This window comes from Lepidochelys kempii, chromosome 8 (assembly GCF_965140285.1).
Source record: "Lepidochelys kempii isolate rLepKem1 chromosome 8, rLepKem1.hap1, whole genome shotgun sequence".
Classification (NCBI taxonomy): Eukaryota; Metazoa; Chordata; order Testudines; family Cheloniidae; genus Lepidochelys; species Lepidochelys kempii.
The window spans coordinates 1,247,059-1,271,548 of NC_136387.1; the positions used below are offsets into that span (position 1 = coordinate 1,247,059).

The 24,490-nt window shown below is 48.0% G+C and overlaps 1 protein-coding gene across 6 annotated transcripts in view; it reads left to right on the top strand.

Annotated features, from left to right (window-relative positions):
• LOC140915480 (hexokinase-2) overlaps positions 1–24,490 on the top strand; it is a 96,227-nt gene that overhangs the window by 8,185 nt on the left and 63,552 nt on the right. For 3 of the 6 annotated variants that reach the window (XM_073355116.1, XM_073355115.1, XM_073355120.1), the window contains 5 exons: positions 5,514–5,665; positions 15,655–15,745; positions 20,681–20,805; positions 21,110–22,264; positions 22,339–22,374. In XM_073355116.1, the coding sequence (XP_073211217.1) occupies positions 5,522–5,665; positions 15,655–15,745; positions 20,681–20,805; positions 21,110–22,264; positions 22,339–22,374 (1,551 nt within the window). In that variant the 5' untranslated portion in view covers positions 5,514–5,521. Of the gene's footprint in view, positions 1–5,513; positions 5,666–15,654; positions 15,746–20,680; positions 20,806–21,109; positions 22,265–22,338; positions 22,375–24,490 lie in introns of those variants that run through there. The other 3 variants (XM_073355117.1, XM_073355118.1, XM_073355123.1) reach the window with 3 other exon arrangements.

The following is a 24,490-nucleotide window of genomic DNA, read 5'->3' on the forward strand; positions in this document are numbered from 1 at the left end:
GCAAGCAGGGACATTTTTCCTTGACTGACACATTACCATTGACAATGTGAAATGCCAGTTGTGATTCTGGGGAACCTAGCCTGCTCCTGGCTCATGAAGACATACACTGGCCACCTCAACATCGCCAAAGAAAGATTCAGCTATCAGCAAATAGCAAAATGACTGTTTAATGTGCTTTTGGTAGATTGAAGAGTCGCTGGCATTCTTTACTCACTAGACTGGATTTCAAGGAGGCAAACATCTCCATTGTTATACTGCACGTTCTGTACTGCATAATATCTACGGGGCAAGGGGGACAGGCTACTGCCAGGGCGGAGAGGTGAGGTGGACCATCTGTCTGCTGAATTTGAACAACCAGACACAAGGGCTGTTAGAAGAGCCAACTGTGGACCTATATAGCTGAAGGAGGCTTTAAAAGACCATTTTTATAGTCAGCCCACAGTAGTGTTGTGAGATGCTTTTATGAAATAGTGTGTCTCGTGTGTATGAATTAAGAATTCTTTAATGCAGCTATAATGTTGGTGTAAACTGATAAATATACTCTGTCTCCAAAAATAAAACGTCATCGTGAGCAAAGAAGCAGGAAACAAAATTAAAGTGCAAACACACAAGGTAAAACATTTTAGCACCACTAACTTGGTGAGCCATACTTTAAAATCCCACCTCAGAACGCAAGCAAACAGTGATAGTTTACGTTCAGGTATGTAAATCTTTTGTGGTGTAGTGCATTGTGGCTGATGTGTGGTTTTGACAGGGCCGTGGATGTGTCACTGGTTCTCCGTGCTGTCTGGAATGGAGTGATAGGTTTGCGGGTGCACACCAAGTTGCCTCCCTACACCTACAGAGGAGAGTCGGAAGCACTGGAGCTCTCTAAGCCCTGGAAAGGCTGCTGAGTCCAGTGTCTTTGGGCATGTAGGTCAGAAATACTCTGCAACGTCAGAGTTTGTTGCTTGAGCAAACCCATGATGTCCTGGTGCATTTCCTGATGCACTTCTCAGTCCCTTTCCCTCTCCTGCAGCAACCACTGTCTCCATTCTCAGTCCTTCTCTATGGTCATGGTCATATGGCCCTTCCAAGGCCAGCGTTCACAGCAAGTCTAGGGGGAAGCACCAGTTGTTGGCCTCCATCGCCTTCTGGTATGCCTAGCAAAGTTCCTTTGCTTTGCCATGGCACTGCTGCTCATCTCTGTCAGGCCCCATAGATGTCTATATTTCTGTGGCAGAGCATCTTTCCCTACAGGCCAAGAAGACCTAAGACTTCTAGCCTGCTCAAGACAGGAGTAGGTCTAGTACAGAGGTGGGCAAACTATGGCCCACGGGCCACATGTGGCCCGTGGGACTGTCCTGCCCAGCCCCTGAGCTCCTGGCCCAGGAGGCTCGCCCCTGGCCCCTCCCCTGCTGTTCTCCCCCTCCCCTGCAGCCTCAGCTCACTGCATCACGGGCGCGATGCTCTGGGCAGGGGGCTGTGAGCTCCTGGGCAGCCCAGCTGCAGAGCCCGGCCTGGCCCGGTGCTTGGTGCTGTGCGGTGCGTGGCTGGCTCCAGCCGGGAGGCGCGGGTGTAGCGCTGCCAGCCATGGGTGCTCCAGGCAGCGCGGTAAGGGGGCAGGAAGCAGGGGGGTTGAATAGAGGGCAGGAGAGTTCCAGGGGGTGGTCAGGGGGTGGGGGTGTGGATAGGGGGCGGGTCAGTTAGAGGGCAGGGCACAGGGGGGTTGAATGGGGGCAGGAGTCCTGAGGGGCAGTCAGGAAGGGGGGGGGGTTGGATGGGGCAGCGGGAGGCAGTCAGGGGCAGGAATTCTGTGGACAGTCAGGGGACAGGGAGAATGGGTGGTTGGATGGGGCAGGGGTCCTGGGGGAGGGGGGGCAGTCAGGAATGAGAGGAGGGGTTGGATGGGGCGGCAGGGGGCAGTCAGGGGCGGGGAGTCAGGGGATAGTCAGGGAGCGGGGGGGTTGGATGGGGCAGGAGTCCTGGGGGGCCATCAGGGGACAGGGAACGGGAGGGGGCGTTGGATGGGGTAGGAGTCCCGGGGGGGGCCATCAGAGGGCGAGAAGCAGGGGGGGTTGGATAGGGGCCGGGGGCTGGACCACAACTGGCTGTTTGGGGAGGCACAGCCTCCCCTAACAGGCCCTCCATACAATTTTGGAAACCCGATATGGCCCTCAGGCCAAAAAGTTTGCCCGCCCCTGGTCTAGTACTTGTCTTTATGCGTGGAGCCGGCATGGTTGGCTCCACACAACAAAGGGGAGGTGGTAGCTGTGCTCGTCAAGGTGGGCAACCAGGAGACTGCATTTAAAAAGCATGCGGAGGTTTGTAAGGGAGAAGGTGAGCTTCCAGTCTCTGTGACGCCTGAGCAGTGGAATTCAAAACCATGATGAGAATGGCCACTGTTGTGGGGACAGGGGCACTGTGGGACAGCTGCTGGAGGACTGTTACGGTTGACACAACTCATGCAGTGTCTGTACTCACACATTGTCGACCTAAATAGGTCAGTTGTGGCTCTGCATTGCTCAGAAATGTGGTGTTATTGTGTCGCGGTAACAGGGTGCTTATGTCGGCAGGAGATAAATTTTGGTATAGACACATGCACAACAAGGTTGACACAATTTGACTTGGGTCAACGTAACTTTGTAGCAGAGACCAGGCCTGCATGCAGCTGGAGCAATGTGCTACACTCTTGTTCTTCAGCCAGCACGAGTTCTGAGCATGTTCCTGTCCTTCACGTCTGTTGAAGCCACTGCATGCTTGGACTCCTCTGGTGTTTGAGAGGGAATGCGCTGTTCTGTACTGGGTAATGGGGGAAACAGCCAAGGGTCACTGTCGTATATTTTCTTGTGTTTCCATATTAGGCCGAAGCCAGTAGATTCAAGAGATTTCAACCATTTTAATGGAGGAAGTATGGACCGGTGGATAAGGCCCTGGGCTAGGAGTCAAGGAACCTGGGGGCTCTATCCCAGCTCAACTGCTTTCTGGCAGGGTGACTGTGGGCGCACAGTGTGACCCGTGTGTGCGTCCGTGGCCCCATCTAGGAAAAGGAGTTGAGCCTATTTTCATAGACTCACAGGGACTGGAAGGGACTTCGAGGGGTCACCTAGTCCAGCCCCCTGCACTGCTGGCCATTCCTAACAGTGTGTCCAACCTGGTCGTAAACATCCCCAGTGATGGAGATTCCACCATCTCCCTGGGCAATTTATTCCAGTGTTTAACCACCCTGACAGGAAGCTTTTCCCAATGTCCAGTCTAAACCTCCTTTGCTGCAATTGAAGCCCGTAGCGTCTTGTCCTGTCCTCAGAGGTTAAGGAGAACAATTCTTCTCCCTCCTCCTTGTAACAACCTTTTACATGCTTGAAAACTGTTATCACACCCCCTCTCAGTCTTCTCTTCTCCAGAGAAAACAAACGCAGTTTTTTCAATCTTCCCTCATAGGTCATGTTTTCTAGACCTTTCATCATTTTTGTTGCTCTTCTCTGGACGTTCTCCAATTTGTCCACATCTTTCCTGAAATGTGGCACCTGGAACTTGACACAATAGTCCAGCTGAGGCCTAATCAGTGTTGAGTAGAGCAAAAGAATTACTTCTCCTGTCTTGCTTACAACACTCCTGCTAATACATCCCAGAATGAAATTTGCTTTTTTTTGCAACAGTATTACATTGTTGACTCATATTAAGGTTGTGATCTACTATGACCCCCAGATCCCTTTCTGCAGTACTCCTTCCTAGGCAGTCATTTCCCATTCTCAAAAAGAAAAGGAGTACTTGTGGCACCTTAGAGACTAACAAATTTATTTGAGCATAAGCTTTCGTGAGCTACAGCTCACTTCATCAGATGCAATTTCCCATTCTGTATGTGTGCAACTGATTGTTCCTTCCTAAATGAAGTACTTTGCATTTGTCCTTATTTAATTTCATCCTATTTACTTCAGACCTTTTCTCCAGTCTGTCCAGATCATTTTGAATTTTAATCCTAACTTCCAAAGCACTTGCAACCCCTCCCAGCTTGGTATGGTCCACAAACTTTATAAGTGTACTCTCTGTACCATTACCTAACTCACTGATGAAGATATTGAACAGAACCGGACCCAGAACTGATCCCTGAATGGGAGGAGGGCTCCAGGGCCACACAGGGATGGGGCAGATGTGCCTGACTGAATGGGAGGGGCTAGGGATCAACCAGGGTGTGTAAGGGGGAGTCCCCAACTCCCTAACAATTACTCTTTCCCCCTTCCCCCCAAAGAAACCATTCCATACTTCTCCCATCCACACCCAGTAGCCTTCCAGGTTTGCTCCCAGGCTCCTTCCTTCTCCCTCGGCTCCTCTGTTACCCCTGACTCCCCCAAGCCTCTGCACTGCTTCTGACGGGTGCGGGGAATATGTTTCTGTATTGTAGTTTAAATGAATTAGTCAAAGTTATTGTATTAATATGTCTAGGAAGAAACCTATCCATCCAAAAAAAAAATTCCTGAATCTTTTTTTTGTCTGTATTGTTACAGACATACTTACTGACAGGTATTTTGAAATAACTTACCAAAATAATTGAAACTGGTGTGATTATTTTGTCTTATTTTGACAAATAAAATATACAGAATTTTGCAGAATTTTAAAATATTGTGCGCAGAATTTTTAATTTGTTGGCACCGAATTTTAAACTTTTTGGTGCAGAATTCCCCCAGGAATAACACATGCACCTGCCCTCTCTGGTGTTGCACATAACCCTCACAAGGTTGCAGTGATAATGCTCTGCTCTCCCAACATCTCGAGTGCCCTTGCTTGTACTAAAGGCTTGAGATGACCCTTTAGGGAGAGTATTTCAGCAGAGGACAGCTTGAATTCGCAGTTCATTGGGAAGGCAGGTCATGTGATGTGCACTGTACACGACTTCTTGCTTTCGATCTCTTTTCCACTCTTCTACCTTGCAGAGCTTGTGCAGATTTTCTTGGCGCTACTGTTCTGTGACCAGAACTATATTATTGGAAAACTATGGCTTTTGCCCCACATCTAATTGAATATGAAAGCTGACAACTGGTTTTGCTGCTGTGGTTTCCTATTCTGGAGTGCCAAGGCCACCAGGTTGTCAGCATGATACACCGCAACATCTTGGTTTGTTCTGCAGCAGTGGTAGTGAAGGGTGGTGCTAATAGGGGACGGCAAGGGTCCTTGATGGAGGGCTGGTGATTTCCTGCTGTAAAATTAATAATTGGACACATTTGCAGATGAGCGTTAACAAGAGGAGTTGGGTGGGAATTTACTCATTGCATTGGAGAACAAGAATGGAGGGCAGTTCTTGTGGGTGCTGCTGCTCCTCCGAAGCCCCTTCTGAGCAAATCCGCTGTGAAGTATTCATGACTTGATGAGTGGGGACTTATGCATGTGGCTCCCAACAGCACTAAATCCACCCTGCTTTGCAATAAGATCTAATTCCTGGAGTATTTTGCTTAAAATAGTAAAACTGGATGGCTGTTAAGGGAAAACTGAACCAGATGGAAGCAAATGGCTGCTTTTAACCTCTTTATTTTTTTCAGAGTGCAGGATGCCGAGGAAGAAGAAGCATGCAGAAAGCCCTGACTTTCAGGGCCCAGACGGGGAGGAGGAAGAGCCGAGGGGCCTGGTCGACGCCAAGAAGAAGCGTAGTTTTGTGGATGCCTTTATTGTTATATCTGACAGCGATGGAGAGGTCAGTGGTTAAAAAAAACGGAACCCAAAATCCTGACTGGGTCATGTTTACCTACCAGTGCGTTCCTGCCAAGAGACTGTCCTGAGTGGTACCTACTATGCATCTTGGGGCAGCCTGCTGCACTTTGCCATTAGTGTTTTGCTCTGTTTCTTTTTAAGGTGTATTTCAGATTAATCATGTCCCATTTGGCTAGGAAATGAGCCGTCTGATTGGCTGGTGCTGAGTCCTGTCTCTGAGATTTGATAACCAAAACCTGTCCAAACACAATCTGAAATCTAATTTAAATCATGTTTCCTCAATCGCCTTGCAAATCTTTATCAAACTTTTTATTTTATTGCTGTTTAACTAAATCACAGAAACGTGGTTATGTTACATGCAAGTAACTGTTCAAAGTATAGCTAGTGTCAGATCATGAGACTGAATTATGGAGGTTTGAGTGTAATCCACTCTCATCCTTAACCACTAAGCCGTCAGAGGTAACTGCATTGCTTATGGTAGTCTGGAGGTGACTGATAGTGTCATTGGTTCAGGGGAGCTCCAGAGCCTGGAGGCCTGAACTCACAACACGGAAGGTATGTGAGACAGGACCGGATTTGAAACAATATTTTCATTTGTAATTGTTAAGTCTTGGCTTTGCTTTGCTCTGTCAGTGATTTGGGAGCCTAAGACGCTTTTAGAATAATACAATTTTAACAAGCATTTCTGTTCACTTGCAAGCTATGGGTCTTAAATCAAGTGCCCTTAGTGCCCACACCTAGAGCATCAGTCTTGACAATAAGGCAATTAACATATGAGGAGTGGAAAAGCACTAGCAGGAAGCAGGAAAAACAAGCTGCAGGGCACATGCTATTGGCTGTTATTTTTGCACATTATCTGAGCTCTTCCCCATTGGGAAATTCCGTTAACTAGACAGATCTAGATTGTCTGGCAGTAATAGGTCACTGGGGCTAAACCCTCAAGCTCTGCAATAAGCTAAGTTAACTTCAGATGTCTGCTGTATCACTGGCCTTTACTGTGAAACTGATAAGGAAAGAAGAAACCAACAGCTGTAAGAGATGTTGATGTACATGAAAGATCAGGACCTCTCATTGTCCACAATTATTCCTCTTAACATGCATGTGATTTGTCTCCTCATTTTCAATCATCTTTTAAAACATGACTAGGAAAAGATTAGTCTCCCTGACTATACTGTATGATCAAGTCTATAAGCAAAAAAGGGAAATCATGCCTCACCAGTCTATTAGAATTCTTTGAGAGGGGGTCAACATACATGTGGACAAAGGGGATCCAGTGGATATATTGTACTTGGACATTCAGAAAGCTTTGACAAGGTCTCTCACCAAAGACTCTTAAGCATAGTAGTCATGGGATAAGGAGGAAGGTTCTCTCATAGATCAGTAACTGGTTGAAAGGCAGAAAACAAAGGATAGGAATAAATGGTCAGTTTTCACAGTGGAGGGAGGTAAATAGGGGGGTGCCCCAAGGGTCTCTACTGGGACTAGTGCTGTTCAAAATATTCATAAATGATCTGGAAAAATGGGTAAACAGTGAGGTGGCGAAATTTGCAGATGATACAAAGTTATTCAAGATAGTGAAGTCCAAAACTAACTGTGAAGAGTTACGAAGGAATTTCACAAAATTGGGTGACTGGACAAGAAAATGGCAGATGAAATTCAATGTTGATAAGTGCAAAGAAATGCACATTGAAAAATACAATCCCAACTATACCTATTGTGACAAAGTTCCTGCTCTACCTTGGTGGGTCTTGCGCTTATTGGCGGATTTGCTCGCCTTGGAGCTTCACGGCAGCCCTTAGCTTGGCCGTTTTTCTGAGCCCACAGTCCAGGTCAACTCCTCCTGTGTCTGACCAGGAGTTGGGAGGATTTGGGGGGAACCCAGGCCCGCCCTCTACTCCGGATTCCAGCCCAGGGCCCTGTGGAATGCAGCTGTCTAGAGTGCCTCCTGGAACAGCTGGGCGACAGCTACAACTCCCTGGGCTACTTCCCCATGGCCTCCTCCCAACACCTTCTTTATCCTCTCCACAGGACCTTCCGCCTGGTGTCTGATAATGCTTGTACTCCTCAGTCCTCCAACAGTTCGCGTTCTCACTCTCAGCTCCTAGTGCCTCTTGCTCCCAGCTCCTCACACTCACACCACAAACTGAAGTGAGCTCCTTTTTAAAACCCAGGTGCCCTGATTAGCCTGCCTTAATTGATTCTAGCAGCTTCTTGATTGGCTGCAGGTATTCTAATCAGCCTGTCTTAATTGTCTCCAGAAGGTTCCTGATTGTTCTGAAACCTTCCCTGTTACCTTACCCAGGGAAATGGGACCTACTTAACCTGGGGCTAATATATCTGCCTTCTACCACTCTCCTGTAGCCATCTGGCCCAACCCTGTCACAGTATGTAGTCCTTGCATGTTGTATATAGTTAGTAAACATAGTTATTTGGAAAAAACAAAAACAAAAAAAACCTTCCCTGTTACCTTACCCAGGGAAAAGGGACCTACTTAGCCTGGGGCTAATATATCTATCTTCTATTACTCTCCTGTAGCCATCTGGCCCGACCCTGTCACACTATAAAATGATGAGGTCTAAATGATCAGTTAGCACACAAGAAAGAGACCTTGGAGTCATTGTGGATGGTTCTCTGAAAACATCCACTCAATGTGCAGCGAACAGCATGTTCGGAACCATAAGGAAAGGGATAGATAATAAGACAGAAAATATCTTGAGGCCACTATATAAATCCACAGTATGCCCACGTCTTCTATATAGAATGTAGTTCTTGTTGCCCTATCTCAAAAAAGATACATTAGAATTGGAAAAAGTACAGAGAAGGGCAACAGAAATGATGAGGGGTGTGGAATAGCTTCCGTGTGAGGAGAGCTTAAAGTGACTGGGACTGTGCAGTTTAGAGAAGAGACAAGGGGGAGATGATCGAGGTCTAGAAAATCGTGACTGATGCGGAGAAAGAGACTTGGGACGTGTTATTTACCGCTTCCCATAGCACAAGAGCTGGGGTCATCGGATGAAATTAATAAGCAGCAGGTTTAAAACAAACACAAGGAAGGACTTCTTTATGGAACGCACAGTCAGCCTGTGGAACTGGTCAGGAAATGTTGTGAAGGCGAAAAGTATAACTAGGTTCAAAAAAGAACTAGATCAGTTCCTGGAGGATAGGTCCATCAATGGCTATTAGCCAAGATGGGCAGATTCACAAACTCTTGCTCTGGGTGTCCCTAAACCTCTGACTGTCAGAAGCTGGGACTGGACGACAGGGGACGGACCACTTGATAATTGTCCTGTTCTGTTCATCTCCTCTGGGACACCTGGCACTGGCCACTGTTGGAAGACAGAATACTGGGCTAGATGGGCCATTGGGATGACCCAATATGATCATTCTTATGTTTTTAATAAATTCTGATGGCATAACTGGCCATATGACAGAAAGGGATGCCCAGAGAAGCCATTAATGAGCCAGTTAGGTTCTGTTTAAGTGACAGCACCTCACAGTCAGCTGGATAAGTGGGTTTATTCAGTCTGGTCTGTTTCTACCTCTCAATCCTTGGCTTCCAGATCTGGAGTCATAGCAGTGCCCTCCAGTTTTGTCTCCTGGGAAGGATCTCTGCTTCCTATGGGTTCTGAATAATAAATGCCCGGCTTCTGTAACTTACCCTCAGCCTTGCAATGTACATCAAGTTGAATTTTAGTCCTGAGCCCTGTAACTGTTGATTTTGCTCCAGCAAGACCTTGTTACCTGTCTATAAAAGGTGTGTAATACTCCAGATAAATAGCTATTTTAAAGAACAATAAATTCTCAGTTCATCTTGCAGTTGTTAGGACATGGTTCAGGATTCAAAGACAACAAGGAGAGTCTTGGACAGCATAGTGTCAGTGGCCTTTTTCCTTGGCAATCTCCTGGAAGATATCTGTAGTCCCCAAGTCTCCTCCTAGACCAGCAGATCTTGTAGCAGAAGCACCTGGAAAGCCTCTGGCTTCTTACTGTTGATGATCTCTGGTGAACTGACTCTCAGGAATTTCTCAGTCATGCTATATTGCCAAGCTCATCACTGCTATTTTGCCAAGTTTCCTCTATTTGCTCAGGGCTTTTCAGTGGCATTTGAAAAGTCTTATCTGCAGGAACTTTTCTGGATAGTGGGTTGTGTAATCCACACTGACTGCCTGTGTCTTATCCTGGAGCCAAGGAGCTCTGGTCCTCCTTCTTGGAAAGAGTCAAGCAAATTTGAAACTCTTTTCCCAACTCTGGAAACAGGGGGAGATGACCATACAGCATTCCCTGCACAAACAGGAAATGCTGTGGGAAGTCTGTGTCACCACATACAAAATGGTTCTGATCCTTTCTGGTTGGTGAAAGTCTCTGGGAAACACCAGGCCATCTGTCGACAGAGATTGTTGGTGCTTCCTTGAAGGACAATCTTCTGTCTATCCTCAGATCTGCACTATTTCAGCCGGCGCGTGAGAAACCAGCTGACACTAGCATCCTCGCCAGTTACTGCTCTGTCTCCTGAGAAAAAACATGCTGTACAATTTGGCTTGATGCTGATAGACCCTTGTCAGCTGGAGGTGAAATCTCGCTGTAATATGGCCGCGTTGCCAGCCAAGCCGATGAGCTATGGGCAGAGCCCAGGTAGCTATGCTAATACTGGTAACAGATCAGCAGCCTTATAAAGTGATTGTAAAGTGCTGCTGGTTTGCCAGTGAGACCTTTCAAGGGGAGGATGGAGTCACTTGAAAGTGGTTTCACTCAGTCATCCTGGATAGAGCCCACAGGGCCCTAGTGGGTAGCTGCTTCTATTCACAGAGCTTGTGTGAAGTCCCACAGAGACTCAACATCTACACCAAGCCCCTGGGAGAGGTTGCAAGATGCAATGGGTTGCAATGCCATCTCTGTTCTGATGGTACCCAGCTCCACATCTCCTCATCTGCCACAAACACCACTGTTACCCCAGTGTCCCTCATTTGAAGGTACCTGGCACCTGGATAAATAGAAGCAGGTTTATTTTCAATCCATTGACCAAGATGATCTTGGTAGAAGGAGAGGGAAGGGTTTGAGGGACTGGCAGGAACAATAAGCTCAACCTCTAATAAATACCTGGCTTCTGTAACTTACCCTCTGGTAGTCAAGGTAGCATGTAGTTCATCTTGGGTTAGGGAGTGGTCTTGTGGCTTTCTTCTTGGATGCAGGCCTAGCCATGGTGAGAGATGGCTTTTTGACACTTCCACAGTGGGCTACTACAGGGCCCTCTACCTGGGGCTAACTGTGAAGGCCACGCAGTAGCTTCAGGTAGTTCATCACGTAGTGGCCAACATTCTGGGTCAGACAGAGCCATGAGAGCACATTTCCATAGTGTTCCATGGTCTGCTGGCCCCCTGTCCACTTCCAGATCCATTCCAAAGTCCTGGTCCATCTCTCCAATGGGCAAGGCCTTGCCATTTCTAAGATTGGCTGTGCCAACAGCGAAGTTGAGGCCTGAGGTCCACAGGTGAAACGTGAGGAGGAGAAGGACATTCTCAGGGAGGACCCTTGGCTCCGGAACTTGCTATCACTGGCAATAAAAGCGAGCCTAGATCTGGTGCCAGGGACAGCCCCTTCTCTTTGCACAGGGCTCTCTCTCACCTATTGGAAGCTGCAAGTCTGGCACGAGCCCAGTTGCATCTTGTTGTTGAAGTCTCTGCTTTCAGCAGGTTTATGCTGGTGAACTGAAAGTGGGAGCAGAGCGGCAATGGCATGTGAACTGAAGTCTGAGACTAACAGAGCAGAGTGTGACTTTGATTTCAACAGCAGCCTTGGCTAGTGGCAGGAGTGGCACTTCCAACATCAAATTGACTTTTAACCGTTAAATTACGCAGGGCTCCTGTGATTTTGGCTCTGCCCTCTTGTTGCATGCTTGGTAGCACAGTTGTGCTGTGCTGTTGGCCTGCCCTTTCCCTTTGGTGATCTCTTCTGGCTTCCAGTGGCCATTTCTTTTCATGAAGATGCTTGAAGCAAGCTCCCTGTCAGGCGTGAGGGCACTCGCTGTGTCCAGGGGAGGAGGAGGGGGAGTCAAACAAGCAGACTCTTTAGAGGCAGGTGGAGTTGCACCTGCCTGCATTATGGCTGGATTTGCTCCTCTGAGTCTGTGCAAAGTGAGTTTGAGAAAGGTCGTTTATTTTTCTATTGCCTGTTTGAGCCTATCATGAAAAACAGATGTTAAACACGCAGAGAGCTTTGGAAGCCAACTGGTTTCTCACTTTTTGGACAATGCTTATAGTGAAATTGCTCATGAGGGTGAACCATAAATTAAAGAGCAGATTCCTACAAACGGGTGCTGGAACAATTTGTATCGGGGGGGGGGCTGAGAGTCATGGAAGTAAACTGTGAACCCTGCATATGATGCAAAGCACTTCAAGCCAGCACCTCTGGTTCCAGTACCGACGCCTACAAGGCGGAGGAAGTTTGGATTCCTTCAGGTTGTTGCATTTGAAAGCTGTAGCCTGGAGAAGAGGCTTTACCCCAGGCTGTCACTGAGAGCAGAAGTGTGCACTGGGCGCATCGCACCCGCCGTAGCTATTCGTTTCTCCTTGTACACTGCCTATGAGAGATGACCTTGTAACAAAAAGCGCGGGCTGCAGCTGGGAGATATTTAATTGATTAAGGGTTTTTTGGACTTGTGATCTTATTAAAGAAGCATGTGGTTGAGTGGCCCCTTGAGTTTGTACCACCCTTGTCGGCAGATGAGCATGAGAAGGATGTGGATAAATTGGAGAGAGTCCAGCGAAGGGCAACAAAAATGATTAGGGGACTGGAACACATGAGTTATGAGGAGAGGCTGAGGGAGCTGGGATTGTTTAGCCTGCAGAAGAGAAGAATGAGGGGGGATTTGATAGCTGCTTTCAACTACCTGAATGGGGGTTCCAAAGAGGATGGCTCTAGACTGTTCTCAATGGTAGCAGATGACAGAACGAGGAGTAATGGTCTCAAGCTGCAGTGGGGGAGGTTTAGATTGGATATTAGGAAAAACTTTTTCACTAAGAGGGTGATGAAACACTGGAATGCGTTACCTAGGGAGGTGGTAGAATCTCCTTCCTTAGAGGTTTTTAAGGTCAGGCTTGACAAAGCCCTGGCTGGGATGATTTAACTGGGAATTGGTCCTGCTTTGAGCAGGGGGTTGGACTAGATGACCTTCTGGGGTCCCTTCCAACCCTGATATTCTATGATTCTATGATTCATTGTTAAAAGGTTGAGCCAGCCTAGAGCGGGCCCCTCTGTCCACTGCAGGGATCTCAAAGCTGTCATTGCCTACATGCAGAGTGCTTCTGGGCAAAGGGTTTCTCTCTCCCTGGAGGTGCAGCCTCCCACCCGCAGAAGTAAAGCCTAATTAAATGGTGCGTGCCGGTTCTTTGGTTCAGTCAATAAGGAAGATTTAAGACTTTCTGGAGCGGAGATGCTCTGTGTGTGTTTGGGCCCATCAGGCTTAGCTGGATTCACTCCAGCAATTCTTTGGTGGAACATTGTGAAGCAAATTAAACATTTCTCTGCATATAATTTTAGTCCTGAAATTGTTAAATGTCTAGACCTTGTGTACCCACAAATGGTAACACAGAGGGGCCTACTGCACTAGGTGACTGAGCATATGAGACTAGAGACACCTCAAAGGATTCTGATGTCCCGGCATGTTGAGCTGGATCCCTTTCCAGTCATTTTGGGTCCATTTCCCTGTAGCAGGTTTTATAAGTGTTTGTTCCATGCAAGGGAACAAACAGCGTCAGCAAAGGGAAGTCTGGTACGTTCCTAAATCACATCAGGGATCTGGGATGAGCACTGAAGACAGGAGTATTGCGAGTGGTCTTGGAGATCATTTTGGCAATTGCAAGAAGGAAGGAGAAGACTGATGCAGCCCAGTGCATCGAGAGGTGGGCTGAGGATTTACAGAGCCTGCCTGGATTAGACAGGAGGGGGATAGACCCTCTGAGGTCTGGAACTGGCAGACCTTTAAACTAGGGATGGAGGGGGAAACGAGAGCTTTCACGTCACTCCATCAAGGTGTGTGCTTCTCACATACAAAGGAAAGGCCAGATTGCCACATGGCTTTATGGACTTCACTCCCAGCTCCTAAGCACAAGGGCCTGTCCGAACGTTAGCACAGGGCTACTCTTCCCAGGTGATTGCAGAGGCGCATGTCACCTCAATGGTGGGGTATGGCAAACAGCATAGGGCGAGTCGGTGTGGGTAGAGCCAGGGGGAAGGAAATAGAGAATCAGTGAAGGGGCCTAAGGAGGTTGAGGGGAGGGTGACATGGGCAGGGGACTGGGAGTGGAATATTAGTTGAACTGCTGAACCTTGGGTAGGCTGAGGAGTGGGTAGATGGGGAGCTGGACAGGGGAAAGTTACTGTAATCCCAGCTAGAGCAAATCACGGTATGAAACAAAGTTTTCGCTTTGGGGGCAGAGCAAAAGGGGCAGATCTTAGAAATGATACTGAGAGCAAAGTCAGAGCCTGGGTGTGATTGGAGAAGGGAAAGGAATAGTCAGAACTAACCCTCTGGTGGGAGCAGGAGTATGGAGATATTGCATGCTTGCTCGTTTTGATCCAGTTCTGCAATCCGTGGAGGAAGGGACTGCATAGGCATAATGTATTAGGGTTCCAAGAAACCACTTAATACCGTGTCTTGCAAAATCTTACTTGGCTAAATAATTCAGCTTGCTTTGGGTCGGGACATTCCTGGACTGAAAACCTGCTACAAGGGTATCAGCAAAGGGTAATGATAAATAGCCATGACTCTAATTCTGGGGAGGTGTGGAGCAGAGGCCACAGAGGCTGGTGTTAGGATGCTTGAAAAATCCACTGATGATACTAAATTGGGAGGAGGTCCTGACACACATCAGTACAGAGACACAATCCAGAGGGACCTTGCAGGATAAGAACTATGGGCAGGAAACATGTAGATTCAGTTTGGAAGGATGTAGCGTATCTATCCAGGGTAAAATAACCTGAAGTGTGCACACCATATGGGAAGGAGCAGTCTGGGACAGGAACAGCGGCACGAGATGGAGGGTGAGAGCAGACAGCAAATTCCGAATGTGGCTGACACTAAATGCCTTCTGGGGGCTGCAAAGTAAGAGGCCTAGTGTCAGGGAGCAGGGAGATGTTAGTGCCTCTCCAGACAACATTGGGATCTCTCCCTGGAGAACTGTGTTCATTGCTGGGCCCTGCTTTACTAAATGATGCAGACTGGAAGGAATTCAGTGGCAAGCAATGTAAATAACCAGGGATCTTCAGCAACTGACTGATTTATGTGGAAACGTGTGTGGCTTGACTAAGGCCTAATAGGGCAATGTATGTACGCACACGTGTCGTTTTAACGTGTGAATAGTCCCATTGAGTCAATGAGCTTGAAGTGACACAGGTGCTTATGCAGTTTGCTGAATAGAGGCCTGTTGCAGGAAGCCACAAAACTACAAGTGTTTGAAGGTTTGACAATCGAAAAGGAATGGCTGACTGGAACATGTGGAGGTCTAAAGTACGAGGATGGAATTAGGGGCCAAGTAGGCTGGCTGTGCTGACTGGGAGGGGTATGAGGCTGAAAGGTTGAAAGCCCTGCCTCTTGGGGGACTTAGAACTGTCCAGGACGGAACGCTAGAAGCTGTGCTGAAGGGAACAGTCCTCACTTGCCAGGGTGCTGGATGTTAGGAATTTGCTTATGAATATCAAGATTTTACCAAGGCCAGACAGGTACAACAGGTGCACTGCATTGCAGTGGCTGGCATGAAGTCGATTGTCTCTGTCTGCTCCTGTTTGCATGTCAGTCCGTATCTTTGGTTGCTCTTGTAATGGTTACAGAACGTTCTTCAATTAACGTTTGCAATTCAAGTGTCACACAAATGGAGGATGGTTCCTTAGAGCCAGTGTTTTGTCTGCGTGCCTTGGGGAAGGGGGAGAGGGCACCTCTACTTGCGTCGTTTATGTGCTTTGTTTTTTTCTTTGCAGCAGGAGTCAAAGGAGGAGAATGGATTACAGAAGAAAAGAACCAAGCAGCAGCTGGACAGAGTGAAGTTTGCTGCTAAAAGAAAAATTGCACGTAGGTCTCACATGAGCTGGGTAGAGGGCAACTGAACCGTGGTCAGTATTTTTTGGGGGTGGGGGTGGTGAGTTAAAGGATGTGTGGGATTTCAGGCTGACTCCCTGCACAATGATGAATGTCACCCTTCCTGAATAGACTGTCACTTGTGCATTCCCCAGGATGAGAGTGACGCACTAGTGCACTTCCTAGGTGTGTGCCCGAGCAAGCGCATATCGCATCCAATATCTAGGTTAGGTGTGGAGCTGACATGGAAATAAATGTGTCCAGCAGCGCAGGGGTCAGGCTACGTCCCCACTAGAGCCGCTGGTTGGGATTATGTCTTTGCAGCCTTGGGGCTCCGGAAGGCAGCCCTCCAAACAGTGTATCCAGTTCAAAACAACACAAGGAGTGAAATGCAGCAGGTGCAGTGTGGGTGCATCTCTGACACGGCTGGGAGCGCTGCTTTCAGTGAACTGTGCTCTCTGTTTGCATGGTGCCATCGTCTGTCACTGCCTGGCGCTTTGCAGGGGTAGACGCCCTGGCACTTGCCCCAGGGCAGAAAACAAAGGAGATAACAGAATAGGGCGGTGGGGGGAGGGGAGAGGGAGGAGATTTTTTGAAACGGCCGGCGTAGGAATTGCATTAAAATGTGGCTGACTCATAGACTGTGTCCCTCGTGCCTGTGGCTCAGGAAGCTGTGCTCCGCGTGTAACAAGAAGGACTGACCCTTCTGGCTCTCCAGCTACTCTATAATGGGTCGGGACCTCTGCAGTTTTGCTGGATTTCTGTACACCGAGAATCTGGGCCAAATGGGGCAAATTCTGCTCCTTTGTCTGTGGAGGCAGAGGGTCAAGCCCTCTGTGTGAAGTAGCTGGAATGGGGAACCTGCACAAAGGGGGGAGTGCTAACCCGCACTGTGAGTTCAGCTCCCTGGGGCCTTTGTGCCTTGCTGTCCCGCTGGATTTGGAGCTAGGAGTGGGGCAGGCTGAGCTGCCATTTGACATATCCATTGGCCATTCCTTAGCATAGGGGTGGCCCAGCTGGCACAGAGGTGTCTCCAGTCCCGAGTCTTGACTGGGATGACTCCTCTGCCACTCCACAGCTGGTGTGTGTGCAGGGGGATAGGTGTCCTGTCCATTCAGCTCCCCGCACACAGCCAGCTGCTCAGACAGAGGCCTGCTGCAGGACTTGGGCCATCACGCCTTGTGTGAGCAGTTCCGTCCTGACCTCGGGGGAGGAAGGTTTCCATGTGATTTGGATGCAGGTCTTGTATTCTCTAGGGGAAAGGGGTCAGCTAACAATAATTAATTAGGCACTTTCACTTTCAGGGCTGCTTTTTTATTTATTATAAACTAGAATTAGGTTTTTGGTGTTTATTTTTAGGCAAATTAAGCTTTGAAGTAACAATCTTTTTTCTCTGTGTATTTAAACTTGTTCCTTGAATTGGTTCCGTAAAGGCACTCTGTTTACGGGCAGCGTGGGAGCTTCCTCCCCAATCCATTCCCCGTGCTGGGAAGTCTCCACTCTCTCCAGGCTCTGGTTTATAAAACGTAGCCTGCCGTTTTTGCTTTGTTGCCATGTTCCTCATTTTAGCCTAAGCCATAAATATAGTAGATCTGTGATGTTTGATTCAGAGAGGATAAATGGGAAGAGCAAACCCCACAGAAATTGCCCTCTGTCTTTTCTGGCTGAAGTTGGTGCTTTAAAGCCATTGGAACATCTTTATTGTAATTGCACTCTGGATATGTAGAAATCATGCAATCCTGCATTTCCATTTGTAAGTGTTAGAACTAGAATTAGTGGGGTTGGCATCTAATTTGCTTTGGAAATGTTAAAAGGAAACATAACTTGCGTAGTAAATTGCCATATTAGCATTTTAAAAGACTCTGAAATGTTTTAATTTGTTTAGGGCTGTGATGTCTTAAAAACTGTCTGTCTGTCTCTCTGTCTCTCTCTCTCCCCTGCCACCATGTTTCTTGGTGAGGCTTGGTCCTAGTGGGTATGGGCTATTGGATTTCATGCCTTGTCATGATGAACATCTTCAGTGTCTCTTGGAGTGTGGTATGTAGGAAGCTCAGCTTTGGAATAATGGAGCTACTACTCCTTAAAAAATACAAAGCAGAGGCATTCTTGTGGGAAGATTCAGGGTGGGCGTGGGCATAGGCTCACATGTGCCCCTTACTTGCTGGATGGTGGTTTATTTCTCTGAGACCCTGAGAATCTGCTGTCTCATTTGGGACACCCTTGAGATGCATCTTGCCTCCTAAAGCACGGCATCTATTTTCGTGCCTCAGAGTTCTGAAATAGTCTGTTTGCACACATCAGTAGGAGGCTAACACAATACTTAGAATTTCTAATCACCATAAATTATGGCCAGTATAATCAACATCAAGCGCACACACTTTGTGAGTGTCTGCCTGCAGTGCTCTGATACGATCAGATGTACTATTCTGGGTCTTGCAGACTAGTCAGTGTACAGACAGCTCAGCTGAAACAGATCAGCCCCTTTGGATTTTATGTGATCTGAGCAGCTCCATCCACTCTCCCAGCAGTTGCGTATTTCCTGGTGGATCTAGGCCTGGGACTGCCCCACTCCTCAGAGCACCTACACATCTGGGAGGGAAACAAACACATTTCCCTTTTTTCTTGTTGGCTTGCCAGAGGCAGCACTCATCTACTTGTGTGAAACTGGCAACAAAGGTACGAGAGGAATTTACTGAGAAATTGGTTCATTCACTGAACTGTCTGTATGTCGATAGTCACGTTCTGCAAATACTTGTGCACCTGGGTAACTTTAAGCACATGGGGAGCCTCAGTGACTGCAGTGGGGGTTATTTATATGCATAAATGTACTTGCATGTGTAAATGTTTGCAGAGGTGGGTCATAGTCTTGTCTGTCTTACAGGGCTTGGGGTTTGAACAGGAAAGGTGCTGACTGAGTGCAGAGTATTGGTGTGTTTGGTGACAGGACCCTTCTCTGATATATGGAGAATTGTCCAGTGTTTACACCGACGAGAAAATTCTCTTTTCATGGTTCCTTCTAGCTGGAAAATTACAGCATAACTTTGTCCAAGGACAAAGATTCCCCTGGGTCCTGAGGACACTGCAGTCTGCCTTCACTTCACCCTGTTGCGCTTTCTTTTTTCTTGATTAATTTGTAAAGAAAAATACAGAAACAAAGCAGTACACTGCACTGAGATGGCACACAAGTGAATGCAGCAGTTGTAGTCAGAATAGTTGAAAGAATGGTCCATCCTCACTTCAGTGGAGTAAATCACTTTATGTCAGCACAGAATGGGAGAACGTCACCAAAATGTGAGGTCCTGTGGCTGGCTGAATGCAGTTGTGCTGTAACGTGGTGTCATTACGAAAGCCAACACATTCCTCCGTTTTTTCTCAACTGAAACAGTGCTGCTGGATCCCACTTGCAGCTGGGGGGAAGCGGATGGTTTTGAAAGCAGAGGCCAGGAATCCCTGGGTGTGGCTTTACTGGGGGACATTTCTCCTGTAAAGTGGGCTGTGTTTGAGATGATATAGTTGTGGCTGAGGGGGCCCTTCTGTTCAAAACCCCAATGTTTAGTTGCTTCTCAGCTTTCCGAAAGTGCCCTTTTGGGCTAAGAGGGCTCAGGCTTTGTTTTACCCGCAGGGGCATGTGTGCACACGCCTGAGGGGTTGAAGGACATCTGCCGGTTGTGTTTGCGTTCTGAATGTGACAATGTGTTTTTCAGCTCCTAAAAGAGCTGCTGAGTGGCTTTTCCACATTCTCCATTCTGCAGGTGTGGTGTATTTTAAGCATAGTGAAGTGTAGGGTCAAAATCTGAATGAATAGGTCTTTTCCCAAGTACCTGCTTTGGCTGAAAAAGGCAGCCTTGCTTCTCGGTCGCGGTGACTGAAGAATCCTTTTGGAAAGAAATGTGCAGCTGAACCAGCAGTTCTGAATGTGTCAGACCTGGCACAGTGATCCCTCAAAGCAGTGATGGGAGTGGGGCAAGGGGTCATTTGCACATGGCAGATCTTTCTGGACACTGTCCAGCAGATACAGCTTTCACCTGCTTCATGGGGTGAGCCCGGCTCAGCACCTTTGCCCTGATCTTCAGTAGGGCCTCCCAGGATATCACGCCACAGGGCAATGTGACGTGCTATGTGGCCAGTAATAAAGTATAATACAAAGGAACTGCTTCTCTGCCATGCCGCTCTGCCAGTGAGACTGAACCTTATAAATACATTCATTCGTGTAGAGCTCTGTGATCAAAGTCGCGCTTCCCCCTGTGTCCTTAGGTGCACGTACAGTCCGCAGCAATGCCAAATGCTACCTCAGTTGCACGCTGAGGTGATGAAAAGTCCTTCTGTAGTGAATACACCAAAGGAGTCAGAGCTAAGATTGCTATGGAAACCTTAACTGAATTTCCAGACTTCGGGTCAGTGATTCAGCATTGCACAAGTGTATTCTTTTGCATTTAGTACTATCTGTGCCCGTATCAAAAGAACCTCTTAAGGAAAGCTGAGATTTAACAGCTTTGGTCTGGTGTAAGTTTTTGTCCTAGGAATGTGAGAGTCCCTGGATACCTTCCTCCAGGTGCCACATACGTGCTGGGTGTTCACATGGGCTGGTCTATGTCGGGACATCCAGGAATGTTAATCTGAATTAATTAAAGTGTATATTTGAAGTGGATTAGTTAAATCACATTAAATCCTTGTTTGAACCTCCCGTCTCACAATTGAAGTGGGTTAATTCAGATTAGTTTGTTTAACTTCTGAAGTGAATTAAGATACTGAATTAAGGCCACTTTAATTCTGAATTAACAGCATCCACACAGTGGTTAATGTGGGTTAACTAATCCACTTCAAATTTGCTCCTTTAGTTAATTTGGATCAATGTTCCTGAATGTCCTCATATTCACAGGCCTGTAGCTTTATACCACCAGGTGGTGTTATCCTGTCTCCTTTCTGTAGAAATGACTGAAGATGAGCAGTTTGAATTGGCTCTGAAAATGAGTGAGCAGGAAGCCAGACAAGTGAACTGCCGGGAAGAGGAAGAAGAGGAGCTTGTGAGGAAGGCCATCGCCGAGAGCCTTAATGTAGGTGTGCCTTTGTGCAGAGGCTTACAGAAATATTGCTTCACATATTCCCTTAGTTCTCCATGCAGAAAAGGAGTCTTTACGGGGGCTATTTCGTGTGGACTGACGGGAGGACTGTAGCGGTATGGGTGACTTGTCAGGCACGTGGGGACTAACCTCGGTTGTTCCTTGTGTTGTTGTGCAGTACTTGCGTGTGTCCTGCGCTCTGGGTGACGGCAGAGCACGCATGGCCAAGCATATCCTTGGCGTTTGTTTTTTGTACCAAAGAATTTATCTCTTGGAAAGCAAATCTTTTGTTTTTCAGAGCTACCAGCCTTTAGATTCCCCTGCTGAGACCTCTGCACCACCTCCTGCACAGACAACGTGCGTGCGAGCGCAGAGCCACCCGACTGAGCGAGGAAAGGCTGAGATCCATGGAGCTGTGCCACCTGGCCCCGACTCCCCACGGTCGGACTGCAGCTCCCACTCCCAGAGCACAAAAGCTGATGGGAATGGACAGGCAGATGTTGCCAAGAGCCCCCTCGTAGTGCTGACGAGGTTAAGCCAGGAAATAGTTGAAAGCTCACTACTATCCAGCATAATCGTACCTCCAGGGAAGAGCCAGCCTTTAACAAAGTCAAATGAAAAGCCTTCCTCACCAGCAAGAAACAATTCCAGGGACACGTTACCCAGCCCTTCTGGGGAGAAGCTGATCTCCCTGAGTCCCACCTTTGCCCGGTTTACTCCGGGCACTTGGCAGCTGACGCCTCGGAGATTGTTTTCAGGCTCGTGCAGCACTTCAAAAGCAATGGGAGGGGAACAAGACAAGCAGCCTCCTGCTGGTACTGGAAGTTCTGCAGGGGAGCCTACTGCTGGCAGCTCAGCAGTGCTCCGGAAGAGCCGGGCCCTGGAGCTGGGCAGCATTCCAAGGAAGAACTGTGGAGCAGGAGGCCCCGAGTGTGCACCACAACGTGGGCACAGCGGGCAAGGCTCTGTTTGTGCTGAGCACGTGGAACGTACGGCGGGACCCGACAAGGCACCTGAGCTTTGTACACTGAGCATGGCCGATGAAAAGTGCAAGCAGGAAGATGCTAGAGACACAGTGCACTATTATTGGGGTATTCCATTCTGCCCCAAAGGGGTGGACCCAAACCAGTATACCCAAGTCATCTTGTGCCAGCTGGAGGTGTATCAGAAGAGCCTGAAGCAGGCTCAGAGGCAGCTTTTGCAGAAGAAGGAGTTTGGTGATCCAGTTGTGCCCTGCTCTTCTCCCCTGAGCCAGAATGAGCATGGGAAAGGGGAGCGAATAAACAGGGAAAATGGTGTTCCTGACGACACAGAAGATGGCAGGAAGGAGCCAGAGAGTACTGCCTGGCTTCTCTCCACAAAGAACAGGGAGCCCGAGCAGAATCCAGGGCAGAACTTGGAAGAGGAAAAGAACTCTATGTCCGAGGATGAACCAACCACCAGCTATTGCCAGGTAACGGAGTCGGCTTGTACGTATTGTACGTATTCTACAAGCAGTGGGTGCTAATGCTCTTGACTTCTGCCTAGGGGCCAACCTGTGCAACACACCAGCTGCCAGCAAAGGTCAGTGCCTTTTGTTTCTATGTTTGTGCCCCTGTGGCTCCCTTCCCCAATCACCCAGCTCAGCCTCAGGAGAGGAGAGGGCCCCTTTGCTGCTGCAGGCAGCTCCCAGGCTATGCCGAGCACCACAGGGTACTCCCACATGTACAGCCCCATGCCTGGCAGAGCTCGAGAACAGCACCCGCTCTTTCAAGAGCTTCCTCCCTCGGGACACAGAGCTGCTGAGAGAGCAGAGCCTTAGAGGCTGGCAAAGCGCATGTGAGCGGGGCCCAGTGACCTGTGGCACCAAAGCTTAATAGCTGCACAAGCTTTCCCGGCAGAAGCCTGCCCTTCTCCTCTCGCAGTGACAGGCCGGTTTGTGGGTGGGGCGCTTATACAGTTGTACTTAACTTTTTCTCTTGCGTCCTTTCTGCTGCAGACCAGAGTGAGCTGCTCCATAGTTATGTGCGCTTGTGGCACCTTAGAGACTAACCCATTTATCTGAGCAGAAGCTTTCGTGAGCTACAGCTCACTGCATCGGATGCCTTCACTGCATGCAACGGATGAAGTGAGCTGTAGCTCACGAAAGCTTCTGCTCAAATAAATGGGTTAGTCTCTAAGTGCCACAAGTCCTCCTCGTTCTTTTTGCGGATACAGACTAACACGGCTGCTACCCTGAAACCTGTAGTTAGGTGTGTGAGTGCGGGTTGCCCAAGGGGTTTCTGTGGTAGCAGGTGCTGTCCTGGATGGGGGAGTTTGCAGCGTTAGCCTGCCTGGCCTGAGTTGTTCTGCCTGATGCACACTAGGGGTCAGTGTTTGTCTCTGTTCAGGGCTCTGTTGGCCGTGCTGAAGACAGCTTTCCGTCACTGCTACGTTTAAACAGATTGCACGTCAGATGGAGTATTTATTAGTGCTGTATGTTAGGGTTGTGTCAGCCTTTTCCAACCCTCATTTTTCATAATGACGTACTCCCAGATCGTTGTACAATTGTAGCTTCTCTGTGACGGAAGCCTCCACTCTGTTGTTCCTATTTCCAAGTGTATTTGTTCATTGACCCCAGTTGATAGAAAGATGCTTACCTTGTTCTGTGATATTTATATTCTGTCTGGTAACGCTGGACGCTCTCAGGGAAAGCGTCACGTCTGCATTTTGTAGAAAGTAGAAGTGCCGTGCAGTCCGTGCTCAGCCTTTCTTTCTTTCTTTCTTGGGCTTGGATTTGGAGGCTACATTTAAACAAGCCTTAAAGGTAACCTGCACAGGGGAGACATTGGCCTTGTGCCCTTTTTTGGCTTCTTTATGTTGGATACAACAGACCCAAGAGATTTGTGTCACAAGCATTTTTTTCTCCTCATCTTTTCCATTAGAAATTCAGGTCTTGTTTAACTTGGAAGGCTCTGTGGTGACTGGAGAACTAATGAAATTATGGGATCAAAAGACACTGGAAACTGCAGCAGTTGAGAGAGGAAGCAGGGACTTTTAATCCGATTGTTTAAAACTTTGGGGGAGGGTTGTAACGATGCTGGTTCTGGTGGGACCCAACTGAGAGTGCCAATTCAGGACAGAACAAATGGCTTCAAGCAGGGCAGTTACAGCCCAAGGCTGGGGTTCCTTTGCACACCAAGGCAAACCCAACCAGACAGACAGAGAAGACTTTGGTTTTACCCCACTGGCTAACCATGAGTCACACAGCAATTCCCTTAGACACTCCAGTTTCCCAGGATCACCACCAGTGCCACTCGTTATGGAGGGGAAATGGTTATGAAAACCAAAACCGCAGTAAAAGAACAAAGGTTCCCTCAATCCCAAAGGACCAAGCCCCAGACCCAGGTCAATGTACAAATCAGATCTTACCCACCAATCACGCTGTTGCCAATCCTTTAGAATCTAAAATCTAAAGGTTTATTCGTAAAAGGAAAAAGATAGAGATGAGAGCAAGAATTGGTTAAATGGAATCAATGACATACAGGGATGGCAAAGTTCTTAGTTCAGGCTTGTAGCAGTGATAGAATAAACTGCAGGTTCAAATCCAGTCTCTGGAGAACATCCCCAGCTGGGATGGGTCATTCGGTCCTTTGTTTAGAGCTTCTGTTTGTAGCCAAGTCCCTCCAGAGGCAAGAAGCAGGACTGAAGACAAGATGGA